This window comes from Aspergillus welwitschiae (assembly GCF_003344945.1).
Source record: "Aspergillus welwitschiae strain CBS 139.54b unplaced genomic scaffold BDQ94scaffold_17, whole genome shotgun sequence".
NCBI lineage: Eukaryota > Fungi > Ascomycota > Eurotiomycetes > Eurotiales > Aspergillaceae > Aspergillus > Aspergillus welwitschiae.
Window position 1 is genome coordinate 23052 of NW_020798711.1, and position 21293 is coordinate 44344.

The 21293-nt window shown below is 48.9% G+C and overlaps 9 protein-coding genes across 9 annotated transcripts; 3 read left to right on the forward strand and 6 right to left on the reverse strand.

The window, feature by feature from the left end:
• Positions 1-719: 719 nt before the first annotated feature.
• BDQ94DRAFT_170566 (uncharacterized protein) lies at positions 720-1034 on the forward strand (the record flags this gene model as incomplete). The annotated part of the gene is made up of 2 exons (XM_026771511.1): positions 720-946; positions 1016-1034. 2 exons carry the CDS (start codon positions 720-722, stop codon positions 1032-1034), a joined length of 246 nt encoding a protein of 81 aa, XP_026625888.1.
• A 2973-nt stretch (positions 1035-4007) lies between these two features.
• On the reverse strand, positions 4008-5943 carry BDQ94DRAFT_144106 (DEAD/DEAH box helicase). Its single transcript, XM_026766389.1, has one exon. The coding sequence runs from the start codon at positions 5740-5742 to the stop codon at positions 4096-4098; it is 1647 nt and encodes a 548-aa protein (XP_026625889.1). The 5' UTR covers positions 5743-5943; the 3' UTR covers positions 4008-4095.
• Positions 5944-6659: 716 nt separating this feature from the next.
• Positions 6660-7405, reverse strand: BDQ94DRAFT_170568 (glycoside hydrolase family 11 protein; the record flags this gene model as incomplete). The annotated part of the gene is made up of 2 exons (XM_026771512.1): positions 6660-7059; positions 7128-7405. The coding sequence occupies 2 exons, from the start codon at positions 7403-7405 to the stop codon at positions 6660-6662; spliced, it is 678 nt and encodes a 225-aa protein (XP_026625890.1).
• A 1037-nt stretch (positions 7406-8442) lies between these two features.
• BDQ94DRAFT_170569 (uncharacterized protein) lies at positions 8443-9437 on the reverse strand (the record flags this gene model as incomplete). The annotated part of the gene is made up of 2 exons (XM_026771513.1): positions 8443-8525; positions 8597-9437. The coding sequence occupies 2 exons, from the start codon at positions 9435-9437 to the stop codon at positions 8443-8445; spliced, it is 924 nt and encodes a 307-aa protein (XP_026625891.1).
• Positions 9438-10350: 913 nt separating this feature from the next.
• On the reverse strand, positions 10351-10786 carry BDQ94DRAFT_170570 (uncharacterized protein; the record flags this gene model as incomplete). Its single annotated transcript, XM_026771514.1, has 2 exons — positions 10351-10384; positions 10437-10786. The coding sequence occupies 2 exons, from the start codon at positions 10784-10786 to the stop codon at positions 10351-10353; spliced, it is 384 nt and encodes a 127-aa protein (XP_026625892.1).
• Positions 10787-12281: 1495 nt separating this feature from the next.
• Positions 12282-14053, forward strand: BDQ94DRAFT_159639 (sugar porter family MFS transporter; the record flags this gene model as incomplete). Its single annotated transcript, XM_026769097.1, has 4 exons — positions 12282-12358; positions 12421-12859; positions 12916-13563; positions 13619-14053. The coding sequence occupies 4 exons, from the start codon at positions 12282-12284 to the stop codon at positions 14051-14053; spliced, it is 1599 nt and encodes a 532-aa protein (XP_026625893.1).
• Positions 14054-15900: 1847 nt separating this feature from the next.
• On the reverse strand, positions 15901-16494 carry BDQ94DRAFT_144108 (uncharacterized protein). Its single transcript, XM_026766390.1, has one exon. It carries the CDS (start codon positions 16135-16137, stop codon positions 15967-15969), a length of 171 nt encoding a protein of 56 aa, XP_026625894.1. The 5' UTR covers positions 16138-16494; the 3' UTR covers positions 15901-15966.
• A 3-nt stretch (positions 16495-16497) lies between these two features.
• On the forward strand, positions 16498-18660 carry BDQ94DRAFT_144109 (sugar porter family MFS transporter). Its single transcript, XM_026766391.1, has 5 exons — positions 16498-16967; positions 17017-17131; positions 17187-17618; positions 17682-18035; positions 18105-18660. Exons 1-5 carry the CDS (start codon positions 16545-16547, stop codon positions 18503-18505), a joined length of 1725 nt encoding a protein of 574 aa, XP_026625895.1. The 5' UTR covers positions 16498-16544; the 3' UTR covers positions 18506-18660.
• A 185-nt stretch (positions 18661-18845) lies between these two features.
• On the reverse strand, positions 18846-20782 carry BDQ94DRAFT_170573 (multicopper oxidase; the record flags this gene model as incomplete). Its single annotated transcript, XM_026771515.1, has 3 exons — positions 18846-18962; positions 19036-20645; positions 20704-20782. 3 exons carry the CDS (start codon positions 20780-20782, stop codon positions 18846-18848), a joined length of 1806 nt encoding a protein of 601 aa, XP_026625896.1.
• Positions 20783-21293: the final 511 nt, after the last annotated feature.

Below are 21293 nucleotides of genomic sequence, written 5' to 3' on the forward strand. Positions count from 1 at the left end.
TCGACTGATCTATGGAAGTAAATATGATAATGATAATGGTAATTGCAATGGCGAAATCTATCAACCCAACGCGCCGATTTAACCGAGTAGTTCACTATCATGAGAAATATCGGTGGTGGTGGTGGTGGTTGGGTGTGAGTAATGAGTAAACTAGTAAGAGTGTTGGGTAAACGAGAAAAAGTTTTTTCCTTCTAGACTACCGTCGACTTAGACTTGGACCTTCTATGCGTGATTTGATAAGGGTGGCGTTGCTTGTTGCTTTCCCGTTTTTCGCACGGACTAAACCCGAAGCAGAGCAGCTAACCACGTTCTAGTCCTCTGCAATCGCCCGTCGGATCCAAAGTGCCGTTCGGGCTTGATTATTTTTGGAATGGGGCCTGGGTGATTTTGCTGTTCGCATGATCAGCAAGAAAAAAAAAAAAAAAAAGGAAAAATCGGATGGGACAACAAAATAGCGCAAGTCAGGAACAAGGAGTCATAGAGTACGTAGTCGACAAGAGAAAAAAAAGTTATATAAACTCCCTTCTGGTACCGTCGATTTGCAACTTGGAATCATCATCATCATCCAACAAAGCAAAGCAAAGCAAGCTAGCTTCTTTTCCTTCTCTCTACATCATCGCATTCCAAAACCTCCACACAACTCAAGTCTATATACCGCAGACTTCCTCTTACAACCAATTACAACCCAATAATCCACATTCCTCAAAACCACCTTCAAAATGACTATCCCTTATCCCTTGATCGGCCCTGAGTCCTACGGCCTTGGCTCCAAGCAGGCGCGCCGCAACCGCAGCACTTGCAGCACCCCTCGCAGCGTTGACAGCAACGTCGTCGATGCCGCTTTCGCCAAGGAAATCCAGTCCACCAACGCCTCCCAGGAGCATTTGGATTCTTGTGCTAGCAGCAACAAGTCTGAGAAGAAGTGGAAGGCTCGATTCTCGAGGAAGTATGTTATCCCTTGAGTTCATCAATATCGAATATAATAAGAGTGCGATGCTAACGATGAAACTTAAAGGTTCTTCCACTTCCCTTGAGAAATTACCACACCACACACACTACACTACACTACACTACGAACAAAAACGACAAACATAATCGACAATAATAATGATCGCTGGACGGAATATAGCAAAGCAAAGCAAAGCAAAGCAAAGCATGGGTGTTAGATGGATTGCATAGTCGGGAGCATTGGTTTTTTTTTTGCATCATATCATGATTGTTATGGATAATTTAGATAATACTTAATTAATACCCGCGGGATATGCACGCTTCTACCTGTCTTCCTGGTATCTTCACTCAAGTATAGAATAGACACTGATACGAACACTTAATGGTACGGCATCGGAAAATTAAATCCTATCCTACATATACTACTACTATGTACACTGCAGAAAAACCTGCTAGAAGATATCGAATAATCCCTGTTGTCACACGCACATCATACACCCACAAACTATAGCTCACTACTAACTAGATAACTAGTTAGATAAATGCAATGACTCAAACCGGTTTCAATTTTCTAGAACAGCCTAGACACAACAACTCCCAGATAACACTAGCGACACTAGCGGCCAGTAATATCTCAGAGAAGAGAAGAAAATCTCCTCTCTTCCCTCCCGACGCTAACGATTTTAGTCCCGCTCGGATAGAACGGCCCTGCCCTGCCACGCCACGCCACTAGATTTCTACTTTACGCCACGGCGATCCAATCAGTTAGGAGGTGGAGATGATGCTGAGGAATAGGCCAATCATGGGGGTTAGTTTTCGATAGTTGGTAGATACTAAGTAGTTAAGTGTCAAGGGTGTCTGCTGATGGGGGTATATGATCGTTCTGCAGGTGATGATGGTGGGGACTTTGATTATACGTAGTGTACTAGTTTGTAGGATGGGGAGGTTTGGAATTAAGGTAAATTAGTTGGTGGATAGTATGATTGCTATATGGTATGCTATCAGGGGTAAGGGTAGTAAATTGTTCATTTATCGCTGGTTTGGAGCTAGAGTTGCAAAGTAGGTAAATCAGGGGCAGCCTCACCACTTTACTTACAAGGCGATGCTTACTGCAGTACAAAGCACTGCGTAGTGAGCGATTTATTGCACAGCACTGTTCAAAGCACAGTGTGTTTCATCCCATCCCCCTTGAGTTACTTAGTAATTCTGTCATGGTGACTGGTGGTTTCATGTTACACTACGGCGCTTAATGTCATGTCTGCTTCCGGATACTCCATACTACGTCTGAGACAATTCTTTTTTTTTTCTTTTCGTAAATCTCGTTCATTCATCGTAACTGCATCGCATCTATGTAATGGTCGGATGATGCCTCGCCCTTTCCATGACCCCTTGGATCACAATGACATACTACCCATGAACCCACCCACAGGCTGCTATATTTAGCAAGCAAGCAAGCAAGCATGCACATCAAAGTCCATGATGCCACGACCTGTGGAGACTCAGGGAACATGGGACCCTCCTGAATATCACTGCAACACAGGACAGACCCACGGATAAGGAGCGATCAGACAGAAAGAAAGAAAGAAAGACAGGGTGAGAGTGGGTCCAGAAGCTCCGATCAACCCGACCGGATTCGGTCGGTCGGTCGGTCGTTAAGTCTTGGCCATCAGTATGACAGCCCAAGACACAGCTTCCCATCCCAGCTCATTCTATCTGGAAGAGTCAGATGGTCCCTTGCTGTCGGATTCTTCTTTGTTTCCCTGACGCCTGTTTCTGGCAGATTGGCCCCAGGTATTCAGCTGGTTAATGTTCCTTGGGGTGGTGATGAAGCTAGCTTGCGCTTCAGTGATCTGAGCACCACCACTACCTCCAGACTTCTTGTTGTTGTTATTGTTGTTGTTGGTGGAGCCGGTTCTGTCAGACATTTTGGATATATTGTAAACCGTTAGCAAACTGCGGTGGGTATACTATATGTCAGTGTTATCTTGGGTTGTTTGAGTGAGATTCTCGAGAACAACTGTTCAGATACTATCTGGGGGAGAAGCTGGAGCTGTGAGGCTGTGAAGACCGTTGTGAGCGATGAATTCGAGATTGGTGTGGTTTCTTCATGGTTTATATAGACAATGTTCTCTTCATCTTGACTTTCGTGATCAATGGTTGAAATATTCGTGAAGCTGCTTTTCCCGGTGTCGTGAGAAATTCATCGCGAGATTTCATCTTGCAGCGTAGGTTGTAGAGGAGTATACCGCCAACGTAAGGGAGTCACTATGAGGAATATGTATCAGTAAACGGTAATCCCTGAGAGCATTCGGAATACGTCTGGTTATTGGAGGAAGATAGAGAGTTCATCATGGGATATGCTTAACGGGACGAAAAACAGATTCAGGGAGCACTGCATCTTTGGTCATTACCGCAATATAGCCGTATATTTCTCATATTGATTCCGGAGAGGAATTCAGGAGATGGCTGAGGCAGAGGTCGAGTTAGAATATACAATTAACCTTGTAAGACCTAAAGGCGCTGCATCTCTGGTTTGTACCGCAATATCAGCGTACAAGCCTCCTATGAACAACGAAGAGCATCCTTGAAACTCACTGAGCGAAAGTTTAAACGTCTGTTCAATAAGCTGTTGTCGCAACTCCTCACAGCCATACTACTATGGTCGTAGGAGCAAGCCGTAACACCCACAGCTTGCGATTTTCGAAAGAGAGACAAGAACCGTGGCGCTTTCTTGCTGCAGAGCGAAGTTTGCATCTTGTTGATTCTAGAACAATTCGACAAAGAAAAGGAAGGGAACGAGGCTTTGTGGGTAGAAGCACGGGAGGAAGGAATGAAAAGAAAGAGGAGAAAGAAGCGACACGGGATAAACTGACAATGGGCTCGTGACTTGCCAAAGGAGTATCACGATTGAATTTTCTTGTCGGAGCTTGCGCATTAGAAATTGCACCTTATTCCAGGCTTTATTGTCATTCTATAACTTTCCTGACAGTCTCGATTGGTTCCGGCTTGTGTAGGACTGCTCCAAAGTGAAGATTAATATGGTGCAATTTGTTCAAGGAGTGACCAGTAGATTTGTAACGGAAGAATGGTATGTCTATTGTCTATTTTGTTTAGAATGCTGGCATTATAATCACAGTGATTGTCCAATTACGCTGCTCTTTGATCCCCTCCACGTCTTCCACGGCCCCTGCCGCGCGTACTCTTTTGTCTCTTCTCAAAACCACCTCTGCCCTCGCCTGGTCCACCGGCACTGGCATCGCGCTTGCCACCAGGACGACCACGCGGCGCAGAAGAAGCACCTCGAACCGAGCTACCCCCGTTTCCATAATTGAATCCCGGAATACCCTTCAAGCCCATCTTGCCGACGATCTTCTTGTCGATGACAGGAGGCTCAGGACATGCCATGCCTTGGATAGCCATGTCGTTGGCCATCTGAACAAGACCCGTTTTGTCGAGACGAAGCTGCTTCAGGAGCCCCGATCCAGCAAAGAAACCGATGAAAGACGAGTAGGCGCGTTGCTTCTTCTCTTCGTCAATCGTGTACATAGCTTCTGCGACAGTATCTGCATACGAGGCAGCCGCCTCGATGATGGCGTCGGTCTGGGGGTGAGGCTGGATGGGCAAGTGGCGATTGTTTCTCAGGAAGAAAGTCTCCGCTTCGGTAAGAAGGATAATGGCGCGGCCATCATTGCCAGCACGGGCTGTACGGCCGACACGGTGAACGTATTGTTCACCGTTTGTCGGCAAGCCAACCTGGATGACCAAGTCGACGTTGGGGAAATCCATGCCACGGCCAATGACGTCGGACGCAAAGAGGATTCCAGCGGCAGCTTCCTTGAACTGAGCGGTAGTCTTGGTGCGAGCGCTCTGACTGAGTCGGGAATGGATCTCAAATACACTCAACTTCGTCAAGCCCCGAGAAAAGGCAGCCGCGAAGAGACTGACCATGTTTGCCGTGACGCCAAAAACGATAATCTTCGAACTGTTCTTCGTTTCCAACTGGAGAACGGAGGCAAGAGTGGTAAAAGAATCTGCCACAGACGGCATCAGTACATGATACTGGGGGACTCTCTCATGCGTTGGGGTTTCGTTTTCATCAATAGTAGAAATGCTACTGTAGCCTGGCTTGAGCACAACGCTGACCACATCCCTAACTTTGGGGGGAAGAGTGGCAGAGAAGCACATTCCCTGCCATCCGGCGCTTTTGGGGGGAATGTGTCTGATAATGTGCTTCACATCAGCTAGGAAGCCACTCTCGAGCATCGTATCAGCCTCGTCCAGAATCAGGGTCTTGATGTTAGACAGCTTGATGGCCGCCTCAGGCTCGGACAGGTAATCTTTCAACCGTCCTGGAGTTGCTACAAGAACAGAGGGGGCCTCTCTCATGAAGCGCGAGAAAGCAGAAGCCCGAGCGGTTCCACCAACAGCAATGTCGCACTTCAGAGGTACTGCCATTTGCGATGTCAGTTGATCACATGACTTGGCAATCTGCTGGGCCAGTTCACGCGTAGGGGTAACGATCAAGACAGCGACCTGGCCTCTGGGCGGTGCCATAGAGCCATCAAGAAGGCAGTGCAATGTGGGCAGGAGGAAAGCCAACGTTTTGCCGGTACCAGTCTTAGCCTGGACGAGGCAGTCACTGCGCCAATCTGGCAGTTCAGTTAGCACCCGTTGCTGAACGGGCGTCATATGGGTGAACCCCAAGACATTCAGAGCTTGGAGAAGCTTAGAGTCCAGCTTTCCAGCCATGGACTCATACGGCACCGTGCCGACGGTGGTTCCAGAAACCTGCATGATGGATGGTTGAGTTTCTATTTTTATAGAAAAACCTGCAATTAATTGCTAGAGGAAATTTTCGACAGGTGAAAATATTGACGACACTTGGGCAAATGGCCGTTTTTACCTGCAAAAAGCAAGGCAGTGGAACAGTGAGTGAGTTTGCTCCCTTCTCATTTCCCTTTTCACTTTGGATATGATGGTAATGATTCTGCTGCTTGGAGGGTGTGAATAAACCGAGTCGTGGGTCACTTTCAATCTCGTCGAGATTTGCCTGCCAAGACAAAACTTAGTAAGCGCGCAATGATTGGTTGCCTTGGACCCACGGCCTTGGAATGGAGTGCGGGCCGCCCATCTTTATCGGAAAGCGAATAGGAATTTCCCTTTGCGAAGCTTGTCCATGGCGCTGACGGGCATGCTGAATTTTACATGCATAGTGAATTCAGTTTTCATTGGTAGATGTATCGAAGGATCATGGAATATAAGTGGAACATCCCGGACTTGAAAAAATTGCTGATTGCAAGGAAGAGTCAGACACTCTCTAACGTGTAGAAGAAGAAGGCTAATGGAATTACGCGGAGATAGGACGCCGTACGAAACCTGCTTTTGAAACTATAGCTCATATAGACAGGGCTAGACCACCCGTGTCCCCTACTCCGAAATGAGTACTGCAGAATGACGGGAGCTACCGCCCATATGCATGATGCTAATGTCACAGACTGCTACAACTAGACCAAAAAGAGATATTCCTCGGATAGTGGTGGGCTTCGAACTACCGACATACTGTCCAATTTCAGACTACGAAGGATACTACGCTAAATAGCTTGATGCACTCCAAATGACCAGTACATTGGTACCAAACAACTACCTGTTTCACATATCATACGACTGCTCAGTATTTACATACACAATCGTTCAATCCACACATCCACCGCTTACTGGACAGTGATGGACGAAGATCCACTGCTCTGGTAACCCTCGGTAGCCACGATCTGGTAGTTGTGAGTACCCAGGTTCATTCCCAGCTTAGCCCAAGCATTGAAGTGGTTGGAGGTGGTAACAGTTCCGCCAACTCTCTTGTTCTGGCGAACGGACCAGTACTGAGTGAAGGTAGCGGTTCCCTGAATGGAAGCGGCATTGGTACGGGTAGCCGTGTAGATATCGTAAACGGATCCGTCCGAGGTGACGGTGCCCTTGTACGTGCCTCCACTGCCGGGGTTGTAGTCGCCGTAGGACTCGACGATGTAGTACTCGATCAGGGGGTCAGTGGTCCAGCCATAGACGGAGAGATAGCCGTTGCCGCTAGGGGTGAAGGTGCCGCTGTAGGTGATGTCCCTGGAGGTGATGTGAGTAATCGTTTCATTTGATCCTTTAAAGAGATAGTGTGAGGATGTTTAACTTACTGCGCACTTCCGGGGTTCCAGCCCTTTCCACCGACAAAGTTGCCCACGTTGGACCACTCAACAGTGTAGGCGCCAGCATCTCCGTTGGTGTAGGTCACGTCGCCACCGCCGTCGGTCCAGAAGGAGTAGTAGAAGCCATTGTTCTCGCCGGTCGAGCTCGGGGTCGAGCGCTCAGAAAGCATGTGCAAGGCATCCGAACGCTGGGCGACAGAGTCGTGGGGAACAGCCAGAGCAGCCTTAGCCGCGGCAAAGCAGAGGAGAAGGTTCTTGGTGAGCATGATTGTTGATTGATGATATAGCTTGGAAGATGATTCACTGAGGCTGGGAGTCAGAAGAGAAGGTCTGCAGAGACGGAGGAGACGTTCCTGATATACCCATGATTCTGCAGGAGTATTTAGCCTTTATTAAGAAGGGTCCCTGCCGAGACCCTGCCCAGGCGCTAAATGTGAACCGCTGTTGTACCTGAAACGTCCACTGTGATGGGTTTTAGCCTAGTCGGTGGACCGTCCGTGAGCGATTGGGAATGCCGGATTGATCTCCCGAATCAGCCTAAATCGCCTTCCAAGGTGCTGCAGGTATCCTGGGATTATTATGTCTGTTCAAATAGGCAGTGGAGCTTGAAGGGTCTAGACTTGCTTAGGTGAACACTGCAATCCGCCTGTATAGACTGACTCCATTGTTGTGGTAATGCATCTTGGGCCAAAGGCTTCAGTATCCATTACGTAAGACCCATAGTTTTGGCTATCACCCAATCATCGAGAGCGCTGTATACTACTTATCAGTGAAGGTGCTAATTTGAGCTACTTCGCATGAAACTGTTAGTTTGTATGAAAGAAGGTGGAGGAGAAGCGTGTACAGTACCGGTTCTATGACGGTCAAATGGAAAAGGCTAGGCGCCAAACACTATTTTGATATTAGCCTGTGGCTAACAAAGATCCGATTGCTCAAATAGCTGCCCTGTAGCATAGGTTGCCAATACTTGACATCTTATTTTGAATATAGGCGACATACTTTGCCATGTAGAAACAACGCCACGCTTCTTGTCGGTAGTAATTTCCGAGGGCTTACGCAGTGCAGTATGATGAAATTATTTATCATTGAGTGCTGCTAAGTCTGTAGGCAGCTGAGCAATAGCGAACATCAAGTGCATCATTGTGATGCAGAAAACGGCAGCGAGGATCAAAATACATAAGCAAGCCCGTCATGACAAAATGGAAAACAACAGGCTAGTAATAAAACAGGCTAACATAGAGCATCACGTTGATGAAAGTATTATAGCAAGCAAATCCATCTCATCATATAAAGCTCTATCACCTCAGCAATAGTCATTTGTATCGTATTCTGGATAAATGTGATCGAGGCTGCAAACTGAATTGCCGCCCAGATAGAACGAGGTAACTATGATCCAATCATCAGTATGGGTCACAACACTCATAATGATGACAACATCAACATGTAAAGAAACTCACGATCAACAGGCAGATTGCTGCTTGGGTTCTTGATCACGACCTGGCTTTCTTCGGCCGAAGTCAGGCTATTCTCGCATTTCAGCTGCTCTGTGCCGTAAGTGGTTGAGTTTCCCCCCAACCATACGTCGACGTGCCAAATATGGCTCTTCCAATCTTTTGTGCACTGTTCGCAATAGTCTTCGTTGATCAGATATTTCTGTAGGTACGGCGAGTAGACGACCTCGCATCTGTCGAATTCGCCAGGCGCCGTGGCGAAAGTCAGCGGGTTCTCGTGGGTGCCGATACCGCCGGCGGCCATGCCGCGACCACAGTCTTCGGAGATATCTGAACCCGGAGGGTCATTGTCGGGATATCCATAGAAGGTGTAAGATACTTTGCTGACAACATGGCATTCCCCATCCTGGGACTGGCTTCCTCCCTGTACGGGCTGTGTGTCAGTTACATTGACAACTCCATTTGGCCACTGAGAGTCCTCCCCATTAGAAGTAGCACCTGGCTGATGCGGAACATCACCGGTCGGAGTGGCACCCGTGGTATGAGTGCCAGTTCCATTTTGAAAACCGCCTCCGTCGTAAGTGTTTCCATCGGGATCCATAGGATAGGTGTCATTCCCTTGAGTAGTACTTACTCCAGTGTTATGGCTACCTCCATCGTGGTTATTGTCGTGCTTAAGCTTTTTAGGGAGCAAGACTGAGAGACAGACAACTGCAACGATTATGGCGACGAGGGAAATGGTTCCGAGAAGGATCGACACCAGGTATTTGCGTTTGTATCTTGGACCTTTGGTTGGCTGCACATTATTTGGAGCTGGGAGATAGCTGGCAGTTTGATCGGAAGACATTATTAGGCGTAGATACGGGAATGTAGAAATTATATGTAGTAAATCAAGAGCGTGTGGGTTGATTGCAGGGTAGACGGTTTGTGTTGTGGTGGTTTGGAAGAGAACAAAGAGAAAAGGGGCTTAAAAACTCAGGAACAACATGTTCTCGATAAACTCATCGCTACGTCTGCAGGTTGAGTCACAAACCGGGGTCAGCCACGGTTCAGATCTCAACCATGAGCAAACACCGGGGTAACCCATGATGCGCTACATAAACAGTAAGTATGAGGGTGGCTATGCAACATAGATGCCTGGGAAAGCAGGCCGTAATGACTGCGTAGCCGACGTGATAAGGTTGAGAGAAGAACATTGTATCGCCCTTTGAAGTCGCCGATATATTGATTGCCAATATCCTTTCCGTAAAGGCTCTAGTTTAGTATTGTTGGATACTGGCTGTCCTCGACTGGTCGGAAGATGTTAGAATATAGGTGAGGACGCCATCACGCAACTTCAATGATACATCGCTGACATGCAGGATGTCGGCCAGGGGCCTAGCACCCTCACGCCGCATCGATCCCTTCTGAAGTACTTCAGCCCCGGGTTTGTAACCAGTGTATCTGCATCTGGGCGTCTCGGCATAAGGCGCGGCGTCAGCGTGGTGAGCGACATACATCATTCGAATTAATAACGACAGAATAGCGTAATAGATATCCCATATGGTTTGCCACACTATTTCTGCGATACATCTTGCTGGTAAACATTGGTTTTATCGAGGAAGCATGTCCGCTATTTGATTATCGAAGAACTGAGATAGATCCCTCCAGACTCCATGCTAAGACATCCTGACTTTAAAAACCCAGCCTTATCCACGTGATCAAGTATTTGTAGAGAGGGATAAGGCTTATGGACGAGGATATTCAGAGATAAGCTAAGTTCACTGAATATCCGTGCTCATCATTGCGTCTTCGCTATAAACAGAATCAGCCAGGTTCAAGAACCAAATTTAAGCGCTGTACCAACCTAGTATCCATATCATCATCTTCATTAAGCGAGAGATATATGGTCGACTGGCTGGGTCCCATCCCCCCGGGTTGTCCAGCAGCGGCATTTCGATAGCTGACCAAGTCGCCGCGTGCAATGGCCAGGATAGAAGCTGTACCATAATCCAGTGGGTGATAGACCGCAAGCAGAATACCCCGCATAGTAGGAGGAATGGCTGGATTGTAGTGGTAGATCGCGTAGGTCAAGCTATCTATATTCTCAATAGCTCTCTGAAACTGTTCGGCTCGGTTCCGGTACTCTTCTGTACACGGGAAATATAGCCACGTTGTACTAAACTGCCACTGAGAAACGTCAGGATCATCGGCCATATTGAGTCTTTTAAAGACGGATATTAAGGAGGTTGTAAGAGCCAGCGCGCGTCTGATGAAATAGAGAAGTTAAAAGAAGTGAGGAGTTGACAGAGGTGAGGTTGGAAGAGGATGCCGTATTTATACTTCTACCTCCTAGCAGTCACTTATCTCAGTAAGTCGAATTCAATATGATTATTCCTCTGGCCGGTAACACGGCTTGCCGAACATATGATAGCCATTCCCACATTTGTAAGTTTATGAATGCAGATGTCTGCGTATCTTGAAATTCACAAAGGGAGGTTGCCTCAGTGAAGACTCGTGGCAACGCTCATAGATCCGGGCCCAGGGCCCGTTTATTTTTCTAAGAGGTGTTAGTCAATTTACGACAAGGAAACGAGAGAAGTATAACTGTGAAACACCTCATATCTGACTGTGTGGGTGACATCGTGCGATGGCCGTCAAGAAAAATGAGCCACAGCAATTAGGCATTCAGGAGTCCTCAAATCCAAGGCGTACACCATCCACGAAAGCCCTAAGTATGAGCACTCACAGTTTGGTTCAGATAAGGTGCACTGATGCTCGGAGATACTGGTCCTCCGAGGTGGAAGCCCGAGGGGCATGTACGTGAAAACACGCACTGACAAGGTTGCAGCGTGACTGGGAGACAAAAAAGTAGTACTCTTATAATCTGGATATTGGAACATAGGCTATACTCTCGTATAAACCAGCTTGGTCGTAATTCAATAAGAACTCCTGCTTTAGTGGTCAGCTATATGGGGTTAAGCTCAAGGATAGATCGTATTGGGCTGTTTAAATGGCTCCACTAACTCTAAATCGTTTTTCAAGCTGGATAAGCATTTAAGGTTCAAACTGATATTATCCAGGTGGGTATAATGGTCTATCCCATCTGTGTGATCAACTACTAATCTTCTGCCTTATGACTCTTCTTTCAATCGGTGGGGTAATTGGATGCACCACACAAGAGTTGCCATCATTTCTTGTCGCGACGCGCGTCAACTTCATCGAATCAGACGGCCCGACAGGCAACAGATAGCCACTAGTACTCCATAGCCATCACCTCATCAATCAGCACGAAGGCGTCACCACCAAGCTTCATCGGAGTCCACTGAGCTGTGGTGATGTATCGCTAGAGAAATGTCCGTGCGTCGGCTCTCGCCTACGATAACAATTTGGGACCGTCGAACCAGCGAGCTTCTCCCCGTCTAGTTGGTTGTTGGCAATCATATGAATAACATGGGCTGATATAAAAGTATTCCTGCCAGTATATATCCAGCGAAATTGCGCACTCACAGGGCACTCAGCACGCAATTGGCGCTAATAGCATGTCACCATCAGCTCATCCTGGCCGCTCAGCGAAGGCCATGGGAAGTCATGGGAGGCCCGATCGAGGAGATCACTTATATCTCAGGCTGAGCCTGTCTTTAGTCGCCCTGAATTGTTCCGGAGATTTACTTCTGCATCCATCTCCACATAAGGCAACAGCACCGTTACCATGGCGCTTTGGAATTTTCCCAAGCTCAACTCCACGCTAGGGACGTTGAGAGCCTATCACTTGGCCGCAATCATATTGTGGGAGATGCCCCTATTGCCTACTTCATTTTATGTGACCACTAACCTCGAGACCCTTTCAGCGTCTCCTCGTTCTTGGCAGGTTATGACTCCGGCATTGCGGGCGGAATTTTGAGCTACAAGACCTTCGAGAATGACTTTCGCTATACTAGCGGCCATGAGTCTAAGGTCTCTTCCTTAACGGTCGGCCTGGAGCAGCTCGGATCCTTCGTCGCATCTCTCTTTGCCTATTATCTCACCGACAAGTTTGGGCGCAAATGGGTTATCATCGGGTCAACTGCTGTATTCTGCATCGGAGTGATCATTCAGGTCATCAATACCCACTCGCTCGGTGCATGGTATGCAGGCCGCATTATCGCTGGTATTGGCATGGGAGGTCAAAGTGTTGTTGTTCCCATGTACTCCGCCGAGATGACGCCGAAGGAAATCAGAGGGCGATGCGGTTCCTTCTACCAATGGCTCTACACATGGGGCATCCTTGCGGCTTACTGGATAGACTATGTACGTGTACTGGACGGCTGTTATGCCTGGTTATTGACTGACATTGAAATGCATAGGGCGTCGCAGCGAGTGCAAGTATATCGAAAACATCACGCGAATGGCAGATCCCCGTGGGTCTCCAGCTGGTCTCGGGAGGAATCATGGCGATCGGCGCATGTACACTGCCCGAGTCCGTACGCTGGCTACTAAGCCAAAATAGAACCGACGAAGCTTGGAAGTCCTTGACCTGGATTCGCGGTGACGAAGGGGAGAAAACCATCGAAGAGTTTAAAGAGACACAGCTCGGCTTGAAGGCAGAGAAGGCAGCGAAAGAGAACTTTTCTCTTCGTGAGCTGTGGGAACCGGCTAATCGCCTGCGTTTCTGCGTCGGGCCTATGCTTTTTGTTTTTCAAAACGCAACGGGAAGCAGTGCCCTTGCTGTCTTCGCACCAGAATACTTCAAGCTCCTTGTCGGAAGCGGAGGTAATCGCGATCTTCTGCTCACTGGTCTTTTCGGTGCTGTGAAATTCATTGCTTGCACGTTCTTCATTCTCTTCCTCGCAGAACGATTCGGCCGTCGAATTCTGCTCACAGGCGGATCAGTCTTCATGGCGATTTGTATGTTGATTACCGCCTTGATCGTCAAGTGTATCCCGACCGAGTCGAATACGTCGGTTACATCTGCCGGCCGAGCCACGGTCGCCATGCTCTACTTGGATATCATGGTAGGCAAATTTCGTCCTATAGCCAAGTGACTCAGTGTCTAACGTGCTACACTAGGTTTACAATTGCTCATGGGGTCCGGTCCCCTGGGCATATGTGCCGGAGATCTTCCCCACGCGCATTCGAGCCCTGGGACTAGCATGCAGTATGTTGGCTCACTGGGCAACATCATTCTGTTTTTCCTTTGCTAGTCCCTACATGATCGACAACATCGGAGCAAACACCTTCCTGTTGTTCATGGCTTTCGATATTGCCGCTGCACTCTTCTGCTTTGTCTTTGTCCGTGAAACTCGTGGTCAGAATCTGGAGGTTGCCGCAGGGACCGAGTGGGACGTGGTTGAAAAGTCCGCTGATGGTCTGGCGGCAAGCGAGAAAGGCGAAGTCGACATTGATAGACCTTCAGAGATTGGAGTGGCACCTGCGGCTGGCAAGCAACTGGAGGTCGTTGCGGTGCACGATACTTACGGCTCGAATTTTAAGCGGCGGTCGTAAACTAACCACATATAATTATCGATCCGATACGATAAATTTATTTACGGAGGGCTGGTCATATGTCGTGAAGGGATGTGTTGCAAACATTTTGTCTGTTGACAGTATAAATATACAAGACGTGATCATTGCCATGCATTTCGATCCGCTCTTATAATTGCTAGGATATAATAGGACTTACCATTGCCTTAGAATTTTCTTAATTCACCAGATGCCATTGGGATTGATATATCCAGGCCTCTGACCACCCACCACGACTTGCCCACAAAAGGCCCATCAGGGAATGAACTCTTCAAATAAAAATAGAGAAATTTTAGATTTATACTTAGAATAGAAAAGTCAAAAACTGTCCATCATCACTTCCTGATTGCTTCACGTACTGTAGCCATTGACCCTGTAAAATAAGTACTAAAGTACAGACGTGAGGCTCGGGGTGATTCTCACGTGGTCCATTCCACTCGCTAGCGACTGACTGTCCAACTCAATCTTTGCCGTCAACTTCACCTTCCACTCCATGACTGTTGCCTTACTATTAACCACAGTCATCTCAGGAGGCTACATCCGCTCCATATAATGCTACGCAGTCATCCTTGGTCAAGATCAAGTTTCGGCTCAATGCTGTCATGGCAAATTTAAGATGCGACAATGGGGACGTTTCGATTTCTTTGAAGGACTTGCTGGAGGTGTAACCACAGCGGTGAGTACAAGCATGCCTCTCTCCCTATATCCTTTGTAATATAACCTCCTGTTGCAAATTGTATCTGATTTTTCCGTCGAATCACTATCCAGCTAATTATTTTGACGATCGTGACTCCATAGAGCATCTCAGGATAGTCGAAAGATACAGTAGCATCATATGTCATGAGTCATTGACGACAGTTGACATATATCAGTCTTGTTCGTATTTGATTCATGCTGGGATCATCTAAACTTCAGGCCAAGAAAGCTTAAAGAACCAATGACTTTCTAGAAGGGTAGCCCCGAAAGCGCATACACCAGAGGCAGATGATCCATGATCGAAAAGACGCTACGCATTTATTGCAGCCCCACGGGGTTGCTATAAGCAAAGGAATAAGATTTGGTATTTTTAAGACTGATCGGAAGATCTCTCAACTCGTGGGGTGCAAATCTAGTTTGTCGATGATGGTTCGTTAGGATGCAGGAGAAGCTGTGGCTTAAAAGCCATTGGAGGTCGTGGTAGAGGGCTACTTGGCAGCTGGCGATCGAAAGGCTACTAAACATGTTCTAAGGTTAAGGATACGAAACTCCGGCTAAGCCCTTTCCCCGTGTGCTACACTTTGAGTATTGTTTACGACTTTACGTTCCATTTTCACATTTTCTCCCCCCCCATCAGCAGACTCATCTTTCCCCCGACTTCGCCATCTTAAAACGCTCTTGATCACCTAATCTTACGACCAGGTGCCTACAGTGGCGTCTGGGGGGCCTAAACAACGTCGAACTAGGACATGACCCCGGTCAAGGGTCATTTGCACAGTCAACTCCTTCTCAAAGGCCATCGCAAAGTGGTGCCGCATCAAGAGCCGGGCAATTTGTTAGAGTTCGGCCGCTGCCGACGGCCGACAGCCGATGAAGGCCCAGACTCACCCGCACGGCCCGTGCCCGGCTGTGCGATACGGTGATTGGATACATTGCTCGCTTCTTTTCACCTCAATTGCGAGATCTGGAGCAGGAATCGTGTTCATAACCCCGAAGTCACAGTGCGACACGTTGACAACCACGCTAAGCTCAGGCACGTGAGGGGTGACGCCGCCACGTGGATCTGGCCGGTTCCTCTTTTTTTCGCCATGCCGTTGATTGTTCCCAGATTTCCCCAGATCCCCAACCAATCCCCCGTAGGGTAACGCAACGGGACATTTGGGGTTGCAGTAGGACCCTTTTGCTGACATGCATCTTCCTTACATCGTGCTCTCGTGCTTTTGGGAGTCATGTCCTTGTTCTCCTCCTGTAAGCCACGTGCTGCTTACCACTTCCGAATGAATCTCCTTGGTCAAATGGGCCACTACCAGCGAAGCTAACGGCTCCCGTATACTATTTCCGGGGTAATACCCCGGGTCGACTGAGCCCATGGGGTGAGGGTGTGTCACAGGCGGCTAAAGACTAGCCGGAAATTTTTTTTGGTGGCGTTTTCCACCGTCCTCGACTGGTTCTTTCGCTGGGAAATTGGGAGTCAGGACCATCGCGCTGACCCTCGCCAGTGGATGAACGCTACGAGTAAGCCAGCATCTTATCCCGACAATTGCCCGGAATGGCTTCTTGGCTGTTGGGCCTCAATTCGTAGCCGAGCCCTAACCAAACGCCACAAAAATGCTTTGCGCCAGATGCTGAGGTTCGGGGAGAGACGGCGTGCTTATAATACACGGCCTCCCTCGTGTTGCTGTCGCTTGGCGAGGCTTGACTTGACTGTTCTCCCGTTTCCCTGCGTGATTCTGCCTCTGTGTAACTCTCTTGGCATCTGAGGTGAAAGCTTGTCACCATGGTGGTCAGTCAATCAGTCGTTGGTCGTACCAACGCCGAGAAGCCTCATGGCTTGATGGGCATGCTCAAGAATCCCTATGTTTTTATGACATGTGCGTTCGCCTCCCTGGGTTGTATCATGTATGGATATGATCAGGGTGTCATGAGCCCCGTCCTGGTCATGGAAAACTTTGAGAACCATTTTCCGTACTTCATGGGCTCAACCGTTCAGGGTTGGCTGGTCGCTTCTTTGGAACTGGGTGCCTGGGCTGGTGCACTGTTCAATGGTTACCTTGCGGATCGCATTTCTCGCAAGTACTCTATGATGGTGGCTGTGGTGATTTTCACTCTGGGCTCTAGTCTTCAGGCTGGCGCCCAGAAGCCGTCGTACTTCTTTGCTGGTCGTATCGTTGGCGGTATCGGCATTGGAATGTTCAGTCAGGTAAGCTGTCTCCCTTTAATATTTTTTCTCTTGTGCTAATTCGGTGTAGGTTATTCCACTCTATCAAGCTGAGATTGCGCCTCCAGAGCTGAGAGGCTCGCTGGTGTCTCTGCAACAACTGTCTATCACCATCGGCACATCAATCGCCTTCTGGCTGGATTATGGTGCGCATTTCCTTCATTCTCCTTCCCTAATACACCGTTACTAACCATGAATCAGGAATGCAATACGTCGGCGGCACTACCTGCAACCCCGAAGGCATCGCCAACCCCTACCTCGCCGATGGCACCTACAACGCTGCGCAGAACCACGGACACACTTGCTTGGGACAGAAGACCATCGCGTGGCGCCTGCCCCTCGCCCTGCAGATTTTGTTTGCCTGGATCCTGTTCTTCGGAATGTTCTTCTTCCCCTTCTCCCCTCGCTGGCTGATGTCCAAGCACCGCGAAGAAGAAGCGACGGCCGCACTCTCCAAGCTCAGAAGACTGCCGCCCAATGATCCCCTTTTGCGCGCTGAGATCCTCGAAATCAAGGCTGCTGTTCTTTTTGATGAGGAATCTGAGGCTGAAGCCATCCGTCAGGGTGGCAAGCTTGCTCCCTGGAAGATGCTTTTTGCTCCGAACATGTTCAAGCGTCTTGTTCTGGGCTGTGGTATGTCTATCTCACCCTTTTTCTCCCTCGTCTACCTTTTCTAACAATAGTATTCGCGGACAGGAGCCATGATCTTCCAACAATTCACCGGAATCAATGCTGTCCTTTACTACGCCCCTCAGATCTTCTCATCTTTCGGTTTCTCCTCCACTAAACAAACCCTCCTGGCCACCGGTGTCACCGGTATCCTGCAGATCATCTTCACCCTGCCCGCGGTGCTCCTGCTCGATAAATTTGGTCGTAAGACCTTCCTGATTACCGGAGCCGTCGGCATGTTCTGCTGTCACATTGTGGTCGCCATCGTGGAGGGTCTGTACGAAGATAACTGGAACCTGAACCTGGGTCTGGATAAGCCCCAGGGATGGGTCGCAATCGCGTTCATCTGGCTGTTTGCTGTCAACTTCGCCTACTCTTGGGGTACGCATATCCCCCCCTCCCTTCCAATGCCTCCATAATAACCCAATACTAACCACTATGGAAATTCAGGCCCCGTCACATGGGTCCTTGCCCAGGAAATCTTCCCCAACAGCACTCGCTCCCGCGGTGTCTCCATCGTCGCCTCGACCAACTGGATGTTCAACTTCGTCATTGGTCTGACCACCAAGGACATGCTGAAATCCATGAAGTACGGTACTTATATCTTCTTTGCCATCTTCAGTGCTCTGGGTGGCCTTTTCATCTGGAAGTTCGCCCCCGAGACTAAGGATAAGACCCTCGAGGAATTGGATATCTTCTTCGGTGGCGGTATGGAGAGTATTGCCGAGGCGGATCGTCAGCGCATGGAGAGAATCTATGATAGTCTGGGATTGAGTGGTGTTAAGGAGGTCGGCGATTTGGTGGAGAAAGAGAAGGGAGAGATCACGGGTGAGGTTGTGGAGATGTCGTAGATTGGCTTGGCTTGGCTGCTTTACGGCAGACAATGAGGCGGGTACGGTGAAAGGGTGTGTTTGCAGTTGAGGTGTGTGGTGTGTGAAGTCTTCGTCTGTGGTAATGTGTTTTTAATGTGTTGATGGATTAAGTGACTGATAATACTGAAATTGTGTATCTAGTTTTGGTAATGATAATTGCTTATATGCACATTTTGTCTTTATCCTAGGATATCACATGATGAAGTATATATCTCAACACCGAACTCCCACAATAGTATAGTATCCTATTCTGTACAAAGATACCAAATGAGCTGGACAGACCCCAGTAGGTTACTAGATAACTATACTAACTACTATATTACACCCCCGAATCAATCTCATTCACGAAACCACGATTACTAAAAGCCGTCCAATCCCGACAAGTCTGAGCCATAGACTCCGGGATCGGAAGTCGTTCAATGTCATCTGGTCGTTCCTGGTCGGCAAGAAATCAGAGTACAAAACTAAGGAAGGAAGGAAGGAAGGAAGGAAGGAAGGGAAACACTTACAACCACATTCAAGAGCAACCCGACACTAACATGCCAAGACATATGACAATGAAGAGGCCAAACGCCGGGATTATTCGCCTGCCATTCGAGAACCACATACGCGGGACTATCCTCCGTGCCCGGCTGGATGATGTGGGTATCGCGACGCTGAGGATTCTTCGGATTAGTGACGACTCTATCCCAGGTCCCCCTTCCCTGGGCTAGCACCCAGTAATTGTGGCCGTGGAGATGAAGCGGGTGCTGCATGGAGAAGAGATTGTAGATGATGAGACGGACGGAGGAGTTCGAGCCGAAGTTGTAGACGTTCAGGTCTGGGTCCGGGTCTGAGAAGTTGCCGGCTTTGCCTAGGAGGAGGAGCGGGGTGTTGTAGTCTGAGCGGAAGGTGGAGTTGTTGACGTAGAATAAGGTGTGGCCTGTGGCGTTTTCGCCGAGGGTGATTTCGATGGTTTGGGTGGAGGCGGGGGTGGAGGCGGGTGTTTGAGGGTAGTAGGGGATGGTGAGGTTGAGGGGATCGTTGGCACAGTTGTTGCTCGACCAGGTTGTGGTGGTCGTGGTGGTTGGCCAGGTTGCTGTGTCGGCGTCTTCGTAGTAGATGGCGGCTTTGACGGTGGGGATGCTGGCCGTGGCGTTGAGGCAGGTCATGTCGATGGAGGCGCGCATCCAGTATGAGTCGGTTGGGTTGCCGGTGGCGGTTACGATGATGTCGGTGCGTTGGCCGACGCCGAGGGTGACGACGTCGGTGGTGTAGGGTTGTACGGGGACGAAGTCGTTGGCGATCACGGTCATGTTGTGGCCATCGATGGTGAACTTCTGGTTCGCGTTGGACCCGGTGTTCATGAGTCGGAGACGGTGGGTTTTGCCAGAGTGAAAGTTGAAGCGGGCTAGGCTGGACGCGGGGCTGCAGGTGGTAGTGGAGCTGCTGTTGCAGTTGTAGGCACCGCGGCCGTTGATCAGGTTGTTGTCAACGTTAGGGAAGACGGGGGGGATGGAGAAGATGTTTTCCAAGACTTCGAAGTAGCTTAAGTGGCTGTAGTCGGAGATAATGACGGGGCCTAGGTCGTAGTCGTAGCTGGCTTCGGGCTGGACAGGGCCGTGAATGATCATGGGCCCGTATGCGCCATCGGTGTATTGGGCGCTGTAATGGGAATGGTACCAGCTGGTGCCGTACTGATCTGCTTGGAATGTATACGTGAAGCTTCCACCGGGGGCGATTGGACACTGGGTGATGCCGGGAACTCCGTCTTCCCAGGGAGACTTGGCTTGGGTAAGTCCATGCCAGTGCAGGGTCAAGCCTTCTGCAGTGTCGGTTGTGATCATGTTGTTGACTGTGACCGAGATCATGTCGCCCCAGTTTGCTTCGATTAACGGGCCAGGGAATTGCCCGTTGATGAGGATGCCGCTCTTCTGGTAGCCATCCGGGGCGGTGATGTCCCGCGTGATGGTGAAGTTGTAGTGACGAGTAACACCTGTGTCAGGGGGCCCTCCTGAGGGAGAGATATCCTTCCATGGAGGGTGTTCGAGGTTGGAATGTTGATATTGGTTGTTGTTGCTACCAGACTTCAAGAAAGGGTCCAGATGGTATGTTGGCAAAAGGCCGTAAGGAGAAAGACCTAAATAAGAGGAGTCTAATCAGCGAGAGGAAAACGAAACAGACATGTAGAGGAATACCATCAGGGAGCAACGACTCCAAGGGGTTGAAGGAGGCAACCGTTCCCAAAAGTAGGAACCAAGACTGCCAATAGACCATGACGATACGCTATTGTGTTGTTTCCAGATGGCTGCATATTCGGTCGAGCCCCGGCTTAGGTATAAGTAGATTTTACTCCTGTATAACCACGAATCCTGCGAGGAAAAGGTTTAATTTTAGACTTGCGAAGGATCAATATTTTACGCCCGGTTTGAGGTCAACAGTTGATCTGAGTGGGAACAAGAGGCTTGCAGACGGCTAACCACGTATTCCTGTGTATGTAGTATGCTGGCTTGTTGGATATCGTCTATACTACTACTGCTTCATATATATTCAGTTCACGAACTTGAATCCTGAATCCAGATAGGGATGTTTTCCAGAACTCTACGGATCTGCATCAGCAACGTGGTGCAGCTCTGCAGAGCAACGATGATCCTTGAATATGAGAGCCAACTCGACCTCCAGGTCCGAGATGAACAGGATCATACTTGATGCAGACTTAGCGACGGCCCCCAATAAGTGACCCACTTGCGGATAAAGATTTAGAAGATCTATAGTTCTGTACCCCGTA

Bases quoted from the DNA above. Each gene is read 5' to 3' on its own strand.
- BDQ94DRAFT_144109 (XM_026766391.1), top strand. From the start codon at position 16,545: ATGGTGGTCAGTCAATCAGTCGTTGGTCGTACCAACGCCGAGAAGCCT. The intron at 16,968-17,016 runs GTAAGCTGTCTC...AATTCGGTGTAG, and splicing joins GCATTGGAATGTTCAGTCAG to GTTATTCCACTCTATCAAGC. The intron at 17,619-17,681 runs GTATGTCTATCT...ATTCGCGGACAG, and splicing joins GCGTCTTGTTCTGGGCTGTG to GAGCCATGATCTTCCAACAA.
- BDQ94DRAFT_144108 (XM_026766390.1), bottom strand. From the start codon at position 16,137: ATGGGCTCAGTCGACCCGGGGTATTACCCCGGAAATAGTATACGGGAG.
- BDQ94DRAFT_144106 (XM_026766389.1), bottom strand. From the start codon at position 5,742: ATGCAGGTTTCTGGAACCACCGTCGGCACGGTGCCGTATGAGTCCATG.